A 13,854-nucleotide genomic window follows, 5' to 3' on the forward strand; every position below is an offset into this window, starting at 1 on the left:
TATTTTGAGGTTCGTCCTCTCTCTGCTACATAGACTGATGGTTGGGAGGGGTTCCCCCCTCGATGGAGATTTGCCGGCGCCCGGCGCGCTTCCGGCATTCCGTCATGCTGCCGGCGCCACCTAATTATTCTACTTCAGAAAACTATAGTGTATAGTTGTGCAGTAAATTCTTCTACCATACTCTGTGCATCCATGCACAGTCCCTTGCCGGGACCTACCTGAATCAGGGAGAATCATTTCTCCCCCTTTCTCTCTATGCTGAATGAACTCAGCTCCCCCTCTCACCATTACTAATATCTTGGAGGAAGTCTAAGCCATGCTTTATCCAGAGTGGATATCCCTTCCCCTTCTTAGGGCGCCCTGAAGGAGCCCCTAGAATTAGTTATAGTATGGGGTCAGGGCAATTGGCTGGGCGGGATGCACAAGTATGTGTCTTTTCTGCTTCATTTCCAGCTTACCTATCCTAAGCTTACACTTGGAAAGGAATCTTATATTGTAAGACTAAGATTACTTCAAGTCAATGATATAGACTTCTGTAGACTCATGTACCCCGTTCTTCTTCACAGGAGGAGTACATCCGGAGTGAGAGCGCCTTCTGCAGCGTTCGGCGCCCGGACTTCTATGGCCACCTGGCGTGCCAAACCCACGCCAGCTGTTCCGTTACCCAAGGGACTCTCCGGTATTGGGACTCGCAGGTCTGCACTGTCTGCAAAGACCTGCTCCATGAGGCGTTCGAGGACACCCCATCTGCGGAGGCCAGGGACATCGCTCAAGAGAAACTACGCAAATAGGTGCGTGGTTTCCAGAAAAACGCCATGGGGCCCTATCTCCCTAGCGAGAGAATGAGAGCTCTGCTCTTTCCTAAAGCATCTGCGGATGCCGTCATCCCTAAACCAGAGATCCCGGCGTCCAGCTGACGGTCGAACCTGACGTATCGGACGTACTCCAAGACTTCCATCTTGATGAGGTGGAACGAATGTCGGAAGTGTCTGACACCACCGAAAGGACCCTGATGGCCAAGGGTCGAGAAGAGCATACGGAGGCTCCTGACTCAGAGGGTGATGATGCCCGCGCTCCCTCTGTTACTTCCGTTGCAATTTTGGAACCTGTCCCCTTTACTTCTTCCACTCCTACACCTGTGAGAGTGGACACCCAGGATCACCTCTAAGCTTTGGTGGCACTCCTGGATGAGAAGTTCCGCCAGAGGGACGAAGACTTCAAGAGGGAGATCCTTCGTCTGTCGAAACAGACCCCGAGGAAGATCACTGTTAAGGATCTTCCCCCTTGCTCAGTGACCAACCCATGGAGGCATGCAGAACACATGCCGATCACGAGTGGACGGATCTCCATCAACGATAAGTTAGGCGCCATTCCCCTTGAAGAGGTGGAGTTTTTGCCTAGCTTCGAAGCATACTCTGACTGTTACATCCGTCTCAAGTCCGAGCCAGTTTCCAAGGAGGAAACCGAGCCTAAGGAGGTCATCGTCTTTGACCATGCAAAGGCTCAATCTCTTCTGGCCGGCTGCCTCAAGAGTAAGGGCTACACCAACTCCAAGGTGCCGGCCCTAAGCAAGAAACACCCATCCTTTCTTGCTCCTGCCACCATGCTCTTCCCCTTTGCCAAGAAATCCCTGTTGGCAGTGTTGAAGGCGGTGGAGGAAGGGAAACCCTGCCCTACACTGGAAGAATGTAGGTCCCTCTTCCTCGCCCTCCCTCCCGACGACAAGAACTGGAAACACATCCAGTTAACTTTCTCTATAGGAAAGTTGGAGGCTGACATCGCTGGACGGCAGTTCAACGAAAACCTCCCCAAGCTCTCTGAATACCTTCTGCGTTGGGAGCTGGACACGAAAGAGAGGCTGGCTGCCTCCCTCTCTCTTCAAGTCCAAATGGAGACTATAGCCGGGGACACACGGACCCCAGGCTTCTACATGGTCTTGGCTAAGACCCATCTCGCAACCCTGACGAAGGACTTCTACAGCTTCATCAGGGCCCGGAGAGCCTGTAGAGAATTCGTGTTTGCGGATGCCACCATCAAATACGAACCCCGGAAACGGATTTCCTCCAACATTTGGGGGAAAGATCTCTTCCCTAACGACCTCGTGAAAGAGATCATTGAAGATCCGCCAACGAGAACCGGAATCTTCTCCATAAGTGGGGCATGTCAAAGAAGAGGAAATCTTCTCAGGATGAGGGCCCCCAACCTAAGAAGAAGGCCAACAAGCCAAGACCCCAGCAGCGTCGGGCTTAGCGCCAGTTTTCGGCACCAGCCGCTCCCCAGTTGGTGGCTCAGCCCCAACAGACATTTCAGCTGGTCCCCCAGCCGGTGGTGGCTCAAGTCACCAGTCTTCATGCCAGCCTATGAAAGACGGTGTACTACCTTTCGTCCCAAAGGTAGAGGCTCAGACTCCTCTCGACGTCCATCCAGAGGGAGAGGAGGAAGGGGAGCAGGCGGCCGAGGGGGTAAACTCTCGGGAACCCAGAAGCAATGAAATGCTTCCGGTGGGAGGAAGACTTTGCCTCTTCCAGGATCGTTGGACCTTCGATCCTTGGGCTCACAGCATCATCAAGAATGGACTTGGGTGGAGCTGGGTAACACCACCTCCATCCTTCCACCAATTCTTCCAACACTCCACCCCAGTCCTGGAAGAATACGTCCTAGAACTCTTGAACAAGGTGATCAAGAGGATAAAGTCCACCAGGTTCCAAGGAAGACTATTCTGTGTTCCCAAGAAGGACTCCGACAAACTCAGTAATTCTGGACTTTTCCCCTCTCAACAAGTTCATAGTGAACAGCAAATTCAAAATGCTGACTCTTCAGCACATAAGAGTCCTGCTGCCTCCTAAGGCTTACACTATCTCAATAGACTTAGCGGATGCCAACTGGCACATTCCAATGAATCACCAGGCCTCCTCCTACCTAGGATTCAGGCTTCAAAGAAGGCAGTACGCCTTCAGAGCCATGCCCTTCGGACTCAACATAGCCCCAAGGATCTTAACGAAGCTCGCAGAAACGATCGTCCAACAGCTATGCTTACAAGGCGTCCAGGTGATGGGTTACCTGGACGATTGGCTGGTTTGGGCGGCATTCTCAGAAGAATGCTTGTAAGCTTCCAGAAAGGTGACCCAATTCCTGGAACATCTGGGTTTCAAGATCAACACCAAAAAGTCTCTACTTTCTCCAGCTCAGAAGTTCCAATGGCTAGGAATCCACTGGAACCTTCAATCACACCGTCTTTCCATCCCTCTGAAGAAAAGGAAGGAAATATCGGGATCTGTCAAGAGACTCCTAAAATCCAAACAGATTTCAAGACGAGAACAAGAAAGGGTGCTCGGCTCCCTCCAGTTCCCTTCAGTGACAGACCCAGTGCTACGAGCACAGCTAAAGGATGCATCGAGAATCTGGAGAAGATACGCATCCATCGCTCGAAGAGATCTCAAGAGACCTCTGCCAACCAGGCTTCGTTCCCTCTTAAAGCCATGGTCGGAGGCAAAGAACCTGAAAAGATCAGTACCTCTTCAACTATCGCCTCCATCGGTCGTTATCCACACGGATGCATTGCTAGAAGGATGGGGGGTCACTCCCATCAACGGTAATTTCAAGGAACATGGTCTCCCCTATTCAAGACGTTTCACATCAACATCTTGGAGGCCATGGCGGTCTCCTTACTCTGAAGAGGCTGTCTCCACGTCCCTCAGTCCATATCCGTCTGACTCTGGACAGCGACGTTGTAGTCAGATGTCTCAACTGTCAGGGCTCAAGATCGCCTCAACTCAACCAAGTGTTGCTACCCATCTTCCGCTTGGCGGACAAGAAAAGATGGCACCTGTCGGCAGTTCACCTACAAGGATTCCACAATGTGACGGCGGATGCTCTATCCAGGACAACCCCGATAGAGTCAGAATGGTCCCTAGACGCAGACTCATTCTCCTACAAGTCCCGGAACTGCAGATCGACCTCTTCGCAACGAGCGACAACAAGCAACTTCCTCGTTAGGGGCCCCATACGAGGACCCCAGAGCGGAAGTGGTGGACGCCATGTCCCTGGATTGGAACAGATGGTCCAAGATTTACCTGTTCCCTCCACCCAACTTTCTGCTGAAAGTCCTCACCAAGCTGAGAACCTTCCAAGGAACAGCAGCCCTAGTGGCAACCAAGTGGCCCCGGAGCAACTGGTTTCCATTAATCCTGGAGTTACACCCCAAGCTAATTCCCCTGCCGGACCCAGTTCTCTCCCAGCAAGTTCAGAAGTCGACTGTCTTCGCTTCATCAAGGAAAACCAGAGACCTGCATCTCATGATTTTCTCTCCCTAGCCGTCAAGAAGAGGTTTGGGATCTCGAAGAAAAGCTAGGACTTTTTAGAGGAATAAAAAACAAAATCTACCAGAAGGCAATACGAGTCATCCTGAAGACGTGGGTGTCCTTTGTCAAGGCTAAAAATCCTACAGAAATCTCTATAGACTTTTGTCTGTCCTTCTTTATTCACCTTCATGGACAGGGCTTGGTTGATTGATTGATTTAAAGTTTTCAGGCATCCTGACATCTAAGGGGACAGGGCTTGGCAGCCAACACTATTTCCACCTACAAATCGGCCTTGACAAGACCATTACTATATGCCTTCCAGATAGACCTGTCTGATGACATCTTTAACAAACTGCCAAAGGCATGTGCTAGACTCAGACCCGCACCCCCACCGAGACCCATCTCCTGGTCTCTTGACAAGGTGCTCCACTTTGCCTCAAGTTTGGACAACGAGTCTTGCCCTCTGAAAGATTTGACTCAAAAAGTGATTTTCCTATTTGCTCTCGCCTCGGGAGCCCAAGTCAGTGAAATTGTGGCATTATCAAGAGAAGAGGGCCAGATACAGTTTGCTGAAACAGGCGAGCTTACCCTCTTTCCTGACCCAAAGTTTCTCGCCAAGAACGAGCTTCCCACTAAAAGGTGGGGCCCCTGGAGAATCTGCCCTCTGAAGGAAGATGTCTCTCTATGTCCAGTGGAGTGTCTAAAGGTCTATCTTCGTCGAACTTCAGACTTTGGCGGAGGACAGCTCTTTAAAGGGGAAACTTCAAGGTCCGACTTGTCACTCAAACAACCAAGGGCGAAGATCACCTACTTTGTTCGCAGAGCGGATCCTGACAGTACACCCGCAGGTCACGATCCCAGGAAAGTCGCCTCTTCCCTGAATTTCTTCCAGTTGATGGACTTCGAAAGTCTTCGCTCTTTCACAGGCTGGAAGTCCTCCAAGTGTTTTTCAAACACTATGCGAAGCAGGTGCACGAGCTCAAACGGTATGTGGTAGCTGCAGGTAGTGTACTAAAGAATGCTGCTTAGTGCTGCGTAGAACAGTGAGTTATTCGGGACTAACTATGGGTGCCTGTGTTGACCCTAGTGCGAAACAGTGATTTTAAGTGCCACCTTGTGACACTACGGACTGTTCTTACACAAAAAGGTGAAGTCACAGACAGAAACACATGTGCCACATGTTTTTAACATGAAGTGTATATAAGACTTTCTAGAAAGACTTTATAGTTCCTCGGGAACTAATGTGTGTAATGGCAAGTTCTCCTCTTCAGATTCCACATCCATTTCTATTGATGTCTTAAGTCTATGTTGCTAATTGCATTCCATTACAATTTATTGCTTATTGTATGCTAATTCTTATTTATCTAAATAAAATAGAATTTGTTTACCTGCGAGTCTCATTTCGCCCTTACAATGGAAATACAAACACATTTAGAGAATTATATTTACCTCCTTATTTGAATAATGGTAGAATTACCTCATTTGAATAATGGTATGAACAATGTTATATTGTTCCTTATTGATACAAACTCATCTACACCAAGGTAATTTGTTCCAACACAATTGTACTTGCCTTCTTCTATCTGACCCAGGGACCGGCAGGTATCTCCGAGACTAGGCGAGTTCCTCTATCAAGCAACTTCCAGATGTTCCTTACGTCCAAATAGGACTTCCCTGCCGGGGGGAGGCAGGAAGCGGTAACATGGTATATGCTTATCTGTAGTGACATTTAACTGAAATGTCACAGGTCTCTATGGTCATCAGACCAAAGGAATATTGTCTAGAAGTTGAAGGCACTACAAAAGGGAAAAATCCACAATACATTAATTCTCTGGTACACTTCCATCAGGACGATATGGCTTGCACCCAAAAAACGGATTTAGAGCGAAGAAAAAAATCTATTTTTGGGTCTGATAGCCATGTCGTCCTGATGGACCCAGCCTTCTCTCTATTCAGGCCTTGACAGGTCCATCCCAATCTTATAGTATCATGGAGGCTGGCCTACACGCCTGAAGGAATGAGGAAGGCGCGCAACGGTGATGTCAACCAAGATGGCGGCCAAACATGGAGACGGTTATGACGTCACAGAGTACCGTAACAGTAACGAAGGAGGAGAACTTGGTAACGGCTCCTTCCATAACTTGCCACACTTCCCCCTCGAAGCGTTAACGCTATGTGGGGTGCAGATAGCTATGTGGCGTGTCAAGCATACTTCCCGTTATTATACGATATCCTAAAGGGAAACCCTATGGGTACTCACGCCAGAAGTTAGAATTCTGTGAAACCTTTAGTTTAATTCTTTGGGAATATCTACTGTAGTCATATATACCCTTAGGAAGCTACTGAAGGAACCTTCCATCAGGATGACATGGCTATCTCACCCAAAAACAGATTTTTCGCTTCGCTCAAAATCCGTTTAGTTTACCTTCATGCATGATATAGAACGACTTTCCTAGTTTTAATAGCAATTAAATATGAAGCTATTTAGGCAATTTATACTTGCAAGATATATTGATTGCATACATTTCCTCTTCCTCTTCGATCGTATACGAGAGTTTCGGCGATTAAGGTAACCGAATCTCGCCTGGCATTAGGCTACTAGCCTAGAGGCTTCAGTATACTTTCATACATGATCCCAGTTTACCCTCGTGTATCGTTTTATCAATTCAGGCGGAGATAGATATTTCCGCCTGAATTATAAATCGATACTAGTCTCCAGCGGAGATTTAAGGGTAATCCCTTCTTCACTCGGAGTGCAGCCATAGGCTACAACCCTATCTTGGTCTTGCCATTGAGTAGACACTCCGGCTTGACTCTGCTAGTGTTTTCTGTTTTTCCCTGGCCGGCAGATGGCTGACTTCGGGTTTTGGACAGAACCTCAGAGTATTCAGTCTTTTGCCGGTGGCCGGCCGGCCGGCAGGGCGAGTAGTCACTCCCCTGCCGGCCTCAGCTGCTGGCATTGGAGGCTAGACCTCCCTAGGCCGCACTTGAAGTGGTTGTATGATGTAGCTACCTTCTCCCCTGCGGTCTAGAAGACTAGTCCTGTGCTCAAAGACCTTAGGCTGAAGAATAGACATTCTTCTGCCACCTAGGATGGCGCCGGGGTAAATGTCTAGGAGAAGGCCGCACCCGTTTTTCAAGTATTAACGACGAAAAACGGCAAAAAACAACCAGATTATTGTTGCACAGTGCATAGAAACATGAGGAAATGAATAAAAAAGAAACCAAGACTTAACTCTTACACACAAAATGTAAGCATAAACCTACTACAATTATGGGGGACCCCAGTGGGAAGCGGGGTTTATGGGTGGGGGGAGGATGAGAAAAGTGATTTTTCGGGGCACTACCGAACCTAATACAACCAACCAACCTACCCTGGGGGGCCTGTACGCCTACCTAGGCCTACCGGGGGGGGGCTCCGGCCCCCCTGCGACCCCCCCTTAAGGCCACAGTGATTTTCAGGGCACCACCGAACCTAATACACCCACCTAACCTAGCCTAAAAGCCCTGTACCCCTACCGGGGGGGGGCTCCGCCCCCCCTGCGGCCCCCCCTTAAGGACACTACCTAACACATCCATCAAACCAAATCCAAAGTGATGGTACTGCTGTATACATCGTTATACTATCACCATTATAATATACTCCATAAATTAATGAAGCTTACCTTAACCTGTTGGTTGATAAAGATGTGCTGCTGCTTTGAGGAAAACTTGAAGCCGTTGCGAAGGTTCCCTGACATGCAGGACAATTTTTATTTTGTAAAATTAAATTGTGTCTCTGGCACAAATCCACTAGTTTTTCAATATAACCCCGAATAAGTTAGAACAAATTCATTATAACTTAGGAAACAGTCAGGACAAGAAGATGGAATTTCAACTTCTTGTGCAACATGAGATGACATGCTTGCTATGGCCTCCATGTCTAAGAACGAAATGAAATGCCTGGGTAGATAATGTATTGTCGCGCTGTTGTATTGTCGCGCTGTGATTGGCCAAACATGTATGACGTCATAGTGGATAGGCGCTGTGATTGGCCAAACGTGTAAGACTTCATAGTGGACTAGTTTGTCTGCGGATTATAGAGGTTACAGGGCTCATTTGAGCAAAAACAAGACAGTCAACAATAACAACAGACTTAGAAAAATCTGGGAGGAAGACAAGAGTAGCGTGAGTTTGATCGTCGATATTTCAACTATTATTGATTTTCACTAAATTATCTCACTGGTATACCATTATTTACATACATTCCTACACATTCTAGTAAAAATAAATTGAATATCACTGATATCTTCATGTGGCCCTCTCCTAGACATTAACCGGCGCCGGCACTGAAACAATGTTTCTCCCAAGTTGAGAGGGGCCAGCAAGCCTGCAGCTTCCCTCTTAACTCTATTGGCAGACCCTAGGTTGAAGAATATATATTCTTCTGCCGCCTAGGACGGCACCGATATTGAAACAGAGTTTCTTCGTTGTGTGGTAGGACCGGCATCCCCGCCGCCTCCTTCCACACTTCATACAGGACCCTTTTCCCTACCCCCTCTGTCCTTTAGTGATGGCCTAGCCATCGCAACCCTTTGGCCACCGTCCTACAATCTCGTCGCTTGCCGGAAGGGGGAAGGGGTTATAAAAAGAAAGTAGGTCGGTTTCCTCACTAAACGACTTGGAACTGACATGTCAACATAGTCAACTAAACAGAATTAGTGATGCCAGCGTACATAAACAGAAGTCGTGATGCCAGCGTACATTTGATATACTGTATATTCAAGATATACTTAATCAAAAATAGAGTGATTACTCAAAGTGTCACTATTTGTAAATTGCATATTTTATTGACACTTGAGTAATTAATCCATTTTTAATTAAGTATATTTTGAACATAGTATATCAAATGTACGCTGGCATCACAAGCTTCTGTTTATGTACGCTGGCATCACAAGCTTCTGTTTATGTACGCTGGCATCACAAATTCTGTTTGGTTGACTATGTTGACACGTCAGTTCCAAGTCGTTTAGTGAGGAAACCGAGCTATTTTCTTTTTATAACCCCTTCCCCTTTCCTCAACATATCTTGCCATTTTTTACTTTCCCAGCATTTAAAGAACATCCTAATTACTATACAAGAAGAGGAGAGCTGTCGGACTGCATAATTTGGGAATAAATGGAGAGCGTGGTCTTGTAAACTATTACCCAGTCTTTTTTCTGAACTACTTGGTGAAAGGAGGCTTCTATGGCCAGAGCCAAAATTAGAAAAACGGATTTTTTTTTATTAATATATAACTTCGTAAATAGAGGTTTCTGCCAGTAGTTTATGGAATTCAAATTAGTGTATTTGTAAAGATCTATTTAATTATATAAGTTCTAAAGTCCTAACTAATGTTGCACTGTTCTATAATGAAACAACCTATGCTGTCGCTTAAAATTTTAGAACAAAAATTTCAGAAAAAAAAAATATGGTCTTGTTTACTAGTACGCAATTTGATTCACCGTTGTACTCATACAGGTTCAACATTAAAATTTCTCGATTAGAATATTTCATAAGATTTCTTGGCAAAAAAAAAAAAAAAAAGCTTACCTTTGCTTAACCTTTGACGTTATGCGAAACAACAGCTGTCAATTTCTTCAAATAAGTGAAAAGGTAGATTCGACATACAGGTGAATTACACTTGATGATGTCCGCTATTTTGCATCACCTAAATTTGATTACCTATTTCACAATAAAATTTACGTACAATGAAAGATATTCTTTATACACCGAGTTTATACCTGTTTACATGTCAGAATGTAGAGCCGGCAAAACAGAGGAACTGTACCTTTAAACCGAGTAGTACTACAACACCAATCGCAAGGAAGCTAAACTTCCATGCATGGAAACAACAAAGATCAAGGAGTATAGAGATCTCAGTTTTCCTGTTCTTTCCATCCCCCCTTTAACGTCTGCTTTTGGCTGTTAATTTTAGATATTCATATTAATTTTTATTCCATAAGCACATGCAAGGTGTATTAGATGTTGACGCTCAAACCCAACCAATGCTTTTTGTCCGTCTTGCTCAAGCATTCTGGTAATATTGCACACCATATTAAATTTTAATTGAGATTAGCAGCATTGTGGGGCTACATTGAAACAATCTCCAACATATTTTGTAGATTTGAGAACAAAACTCTCATATGAATATTAGGAGTTGAACGGCAGGACAGGATTAGAAATGAAAATATAAGAGAGATTACTCGAGTGCCATATGTGGATGAGATCATGGTGAGGGGTAGATGGAGATGTTTTGGGCATGCTCCTCGCACCTTCCGAGAGAAATTAGTTAATTAAACTTTCAACTGGGCTCCACAAGACATTAGAAGAGTTGGACCAACCCAGGCCTACATGACTGAGGACTGAAGCTTGGAGCATTGGATAATGAATGGAGAAGTTTTGATTTAAAAGCCCAAGGTAGAGACGAGTGGTGAAATCTAATCGACCCCCTTTGCGTCAATAGGCGTAGGAAGAGATGAAGATGATGATATTCTATTCGTTATTTCTTCATTTCCTTAATGCCGTAGGATACTTTCCCTGTTGAAGCCCTTTGGGCCAACAGGCTGTAGCACCCCGTTTTTTTTTTTTCAAAGGGGGACGATTGGGGGCAAAAATTTATTTTCAAACATCTAATTTCATTATTTTTTTTTCACAAATAAATACGTAACATGTTTTATTTTTTCTTGTTTCAGTTGTTTTACCTTGTCAGTGCAATAATAATAATAATAATAATAATAATAATAATAATAATAATAATAATAATAATAATAATAATAATAATAAAGCACCCCAATCAATTTTATCAAAGCCACTCTCAAAAGTTCATCTATTTCAGGTAACATGAATTCAACAAACCCCCCGGACTGGACAGGCTACAGTGACCAGATGTCTCCTTTGTCCAGGGACATTTGGTACATACAATACACAAGTTATATGATCCTCCTGCCGATCCTCATTGCTGTTGGTTGGATTGTGAGCTCAATCAGCTTCTTCGTTCTCCGCCGAACAAAATTAAGGGCAACCCATGTTAACACGTGAGTTACTTTAAATTGTAAATATAAGGAAATGTTACCAAGAGGCAAGTGTAGAAAGTTAAAGTAAGTGGGAGAGTAGGGCAAGGGTATTAGAAGAGGTAATACATCTTGAGATTAATGTTTACATCAAAGGGACACATCTATGCTCATTTTTATTCAATGGGGCGCATTTGCACCGATTCGCAGCGGTGCTCTTTTAGCTCGGAAAAGTTTCCTGGTCTCTGATTGGTGAGAATTATCTTGTCCAACCAATCAGCGGTCAGGAAACTTTTCCGAGCTAAAAGGGCACCCCTGCGAGTCGGTGTAAATCTGCCTCAGTAAATATAATTGACCATAGTATTTTGCTAGTGTTCTTCCCCTTCTGTAATATAGATCATCAACATTGCAGACCTCTGTACCTCCTACTTCTCCTTTTCCACCGTTATTCCTACTTTAAGGGGTCGGTTGCCTGATGCAACCTCTCCAATGCCTTCTATCAAAGGCATCCTCTTTCACCAAACCTCTTCTCTCCATATCATCCTTCACCTCATCTCGACACCTTATTCTCTGCCTCATCCCTTTAAATCTTCTCCTAACAGGTTCCTCCCAAGCCCTCCTCACTCCTATGGTCCGAGGCATGTATTAGCGATGGTCACTGTAGCCTGTGTTAATATCATGTGACATCTGCGATCCCTCATCAAAGTACTTACCTTTTTTTTATAGATTATATAATTTCACTAGTCGAGCGGCCAGCAATGCAGTGATATTCATAGCGTTCATTTTCCTCCCCTCTCATTTTTCTGAACTAATTTACCTATGCATCCATCTGTATACTTACACACAACCATCTCATGTGTTAAAGAACAGCATTTTCTCTAAACCTTTTAATTCAGCATCATAACACTATCTGTTTTCAGTGCCCTTTCCTACCTTCTTCATTTCCTCTTTCTAGAATTATAAAAGCTCAGCATTTTGACACACATAAACAAACACATTTGCACAAAGGCACACGCAGGGTAAATAAGCTAAGTAAAAGAACTGGAACAAAAGAATTCAAATTTAAATTTCACAGAGGCTAGAAAGCAGCGAAAAGTTTGACAACGAGAGTTGTGTTTGTACTACACAGATTGTTCTCTCCGCCAACGGAGTTGGAAGGAGGTTATGTTTTCGCCCCTATTTGTGTGTTTTTTTGACTGTGAACAGCTTCCTGGACGTAATTTTAGTCATATAGTAATGAAACTTGCAGGGATTAACTGTTATGTTAAAAGCTGGAAATTGTTAAATTTTGGAAGGTCAAGGTTAAAGGTCACGGCCAAGCAAAATGTCCAATTCACGTAATCAGCCATAAGTTTGGACATCGTTATCACAGACTTCAAACTTGGTTCATATTTGAGTATGTGAAAACCCAAGCTAATTAATATATGTTAAGGTCAAAGGTCAAGGTCGAGTAAAACGTTAAGAAATAACCTGACGCAGCGGAGGTCTGCGCTCTACTGAGTGCTCCCCTAGTTAGTATTGCTTTCGACAGGAAGGTCATATCAGATAACATCTTGATATTGTTTACATGGTACAGATATATTCACGGACTTACTGTAGAAGGAATGATTATAAAGGATATTAATCACTATAAAATAATAAAAAAAGTACAACCCATTTAACTATTAAAAACTGGGTGGGATGTTTCTTTTGATAATTTGTTTATTATATATTTGTAAAAGAAGTGTTAACCCACCTCTTCTGAATAATTGTAGTATGAGCAGGTTTTGTGATATTTCTTAATGAATTGACCAGATGTTTTTTTTTTTTTTACTCTGACTCATTTATTTTGAATTTTTTTTTTCTTTGCAGATACTTTCTACTTTTAGCCGGGGCAGATTTCTTCGTCTTTACTGTCAGCATCCCGACGATTAAATCTCTGAATGGCTGTAACTTAAGGTCACACGCATATGCTCTTTATTTTGTCCATGTTTTCTTTACTATCTTCTACATCATCCAAACCATTTCACTTTATCTTATTCTCTGGATAGCCTATGATAGATTTTTGGCCATCTGGAATTTCAGCAGATTTAATGAAATTCAGAAACCGTCAGTTATTCGTATGAGATTAACATGCACTATTATCATATGCGTCTTGTTGCATCTTGAGCATCTTTTCAATGTTAAAGTTACTTGTTCCAATGTGCCAAATTGCAAACCAGGTAATTCCACGTGTGAAACAATAGCGAGACTAATGATTGCTGAAAATACCTGCAAAGATGGAATATGGATTATAAACGATGGCTTACATTACATAACCGAGAAACCAATTTGGCGCCAAATATACTGGGCTCTTTATGGCTTGCTTGTCTCAGCGATACCAATAATACTAGTGGTGCTTCTTAATCTGGGAATAGTAGTTGCTATAATCATTCAGAGAGTCAGAAGTGTATCTTCAACAGCAAGAACTCAAAGGAGGGACTTGTCTCGCATTTACATAATTCTGGCCATCTCTCTCACCTTCATCTGTTGCACTGCGCCCA

At 44.2% G+C, this 13,854-nt stretch overlaps 1 protein-coding gene and 1 long non-coding RNA gene across 2 annotated transcripts in view; one reads left to right on the plus strand and one right to left on the minus strand.

Annotated features, from left to right (window-relative positions):
• Positions 1-10,093, minus strand: part of LOC137660255 (uncharacterized) — a 132,672-nt gene extending 122,579 nt beyond the window's left edge. Inside the window, exon 1 of the long non-coding RNA XR_011047662.1 lies at positions 9,873-10,093. This is a non-coding gene — a long non-coding RNA (uncharacterized lncRNA). The remainder of the gene's footprint in view (positions 1-9,872) is intronic.
• LOC137660252 (FMRFamide peptide receptor frpr-18-like) overlaps positions 1-13,854 on the plus strand; it is a 97,666-nt gene that overhangs the window by 82,045 nt on the left and 1,767 nt on the right. Inside the window, exons 2-3 of the mRNA XM_068394993.1 lie at positions 11,158-11,356; positions 13,184-13,854. The exon at positions 13,184-13,854 is cut by the window's right edge and continues 1,767 nt beyond it. Of these exons, the coding sequence (XP_068251094.1) occupies positions 11,163-11,356; positions 13,184-13,854 (865 nt within the window). The 5' untranslated portion in view covers positions 11,158-11,162. The remainder of the gene's footprint in view (positions 1-11,157; positions 11,357-13,183) is intronic.

This window comes from Palaemon carinicauda, chromosome 20 (genome assembly GCF_036898095.1).
Source record: "Palaemon carinicauda isolate YSFRI2023 chromosome 20, ASM3689809v2, whole genome shotgun sequence".
NCBI classification, from domain to species: domain Eukaryota; kingdom Metazoa; phylum Arthropoda; class Malacostraca; order Decapoda; family Palaemonidae; genus Palaemon; species Palaemon carinicauda.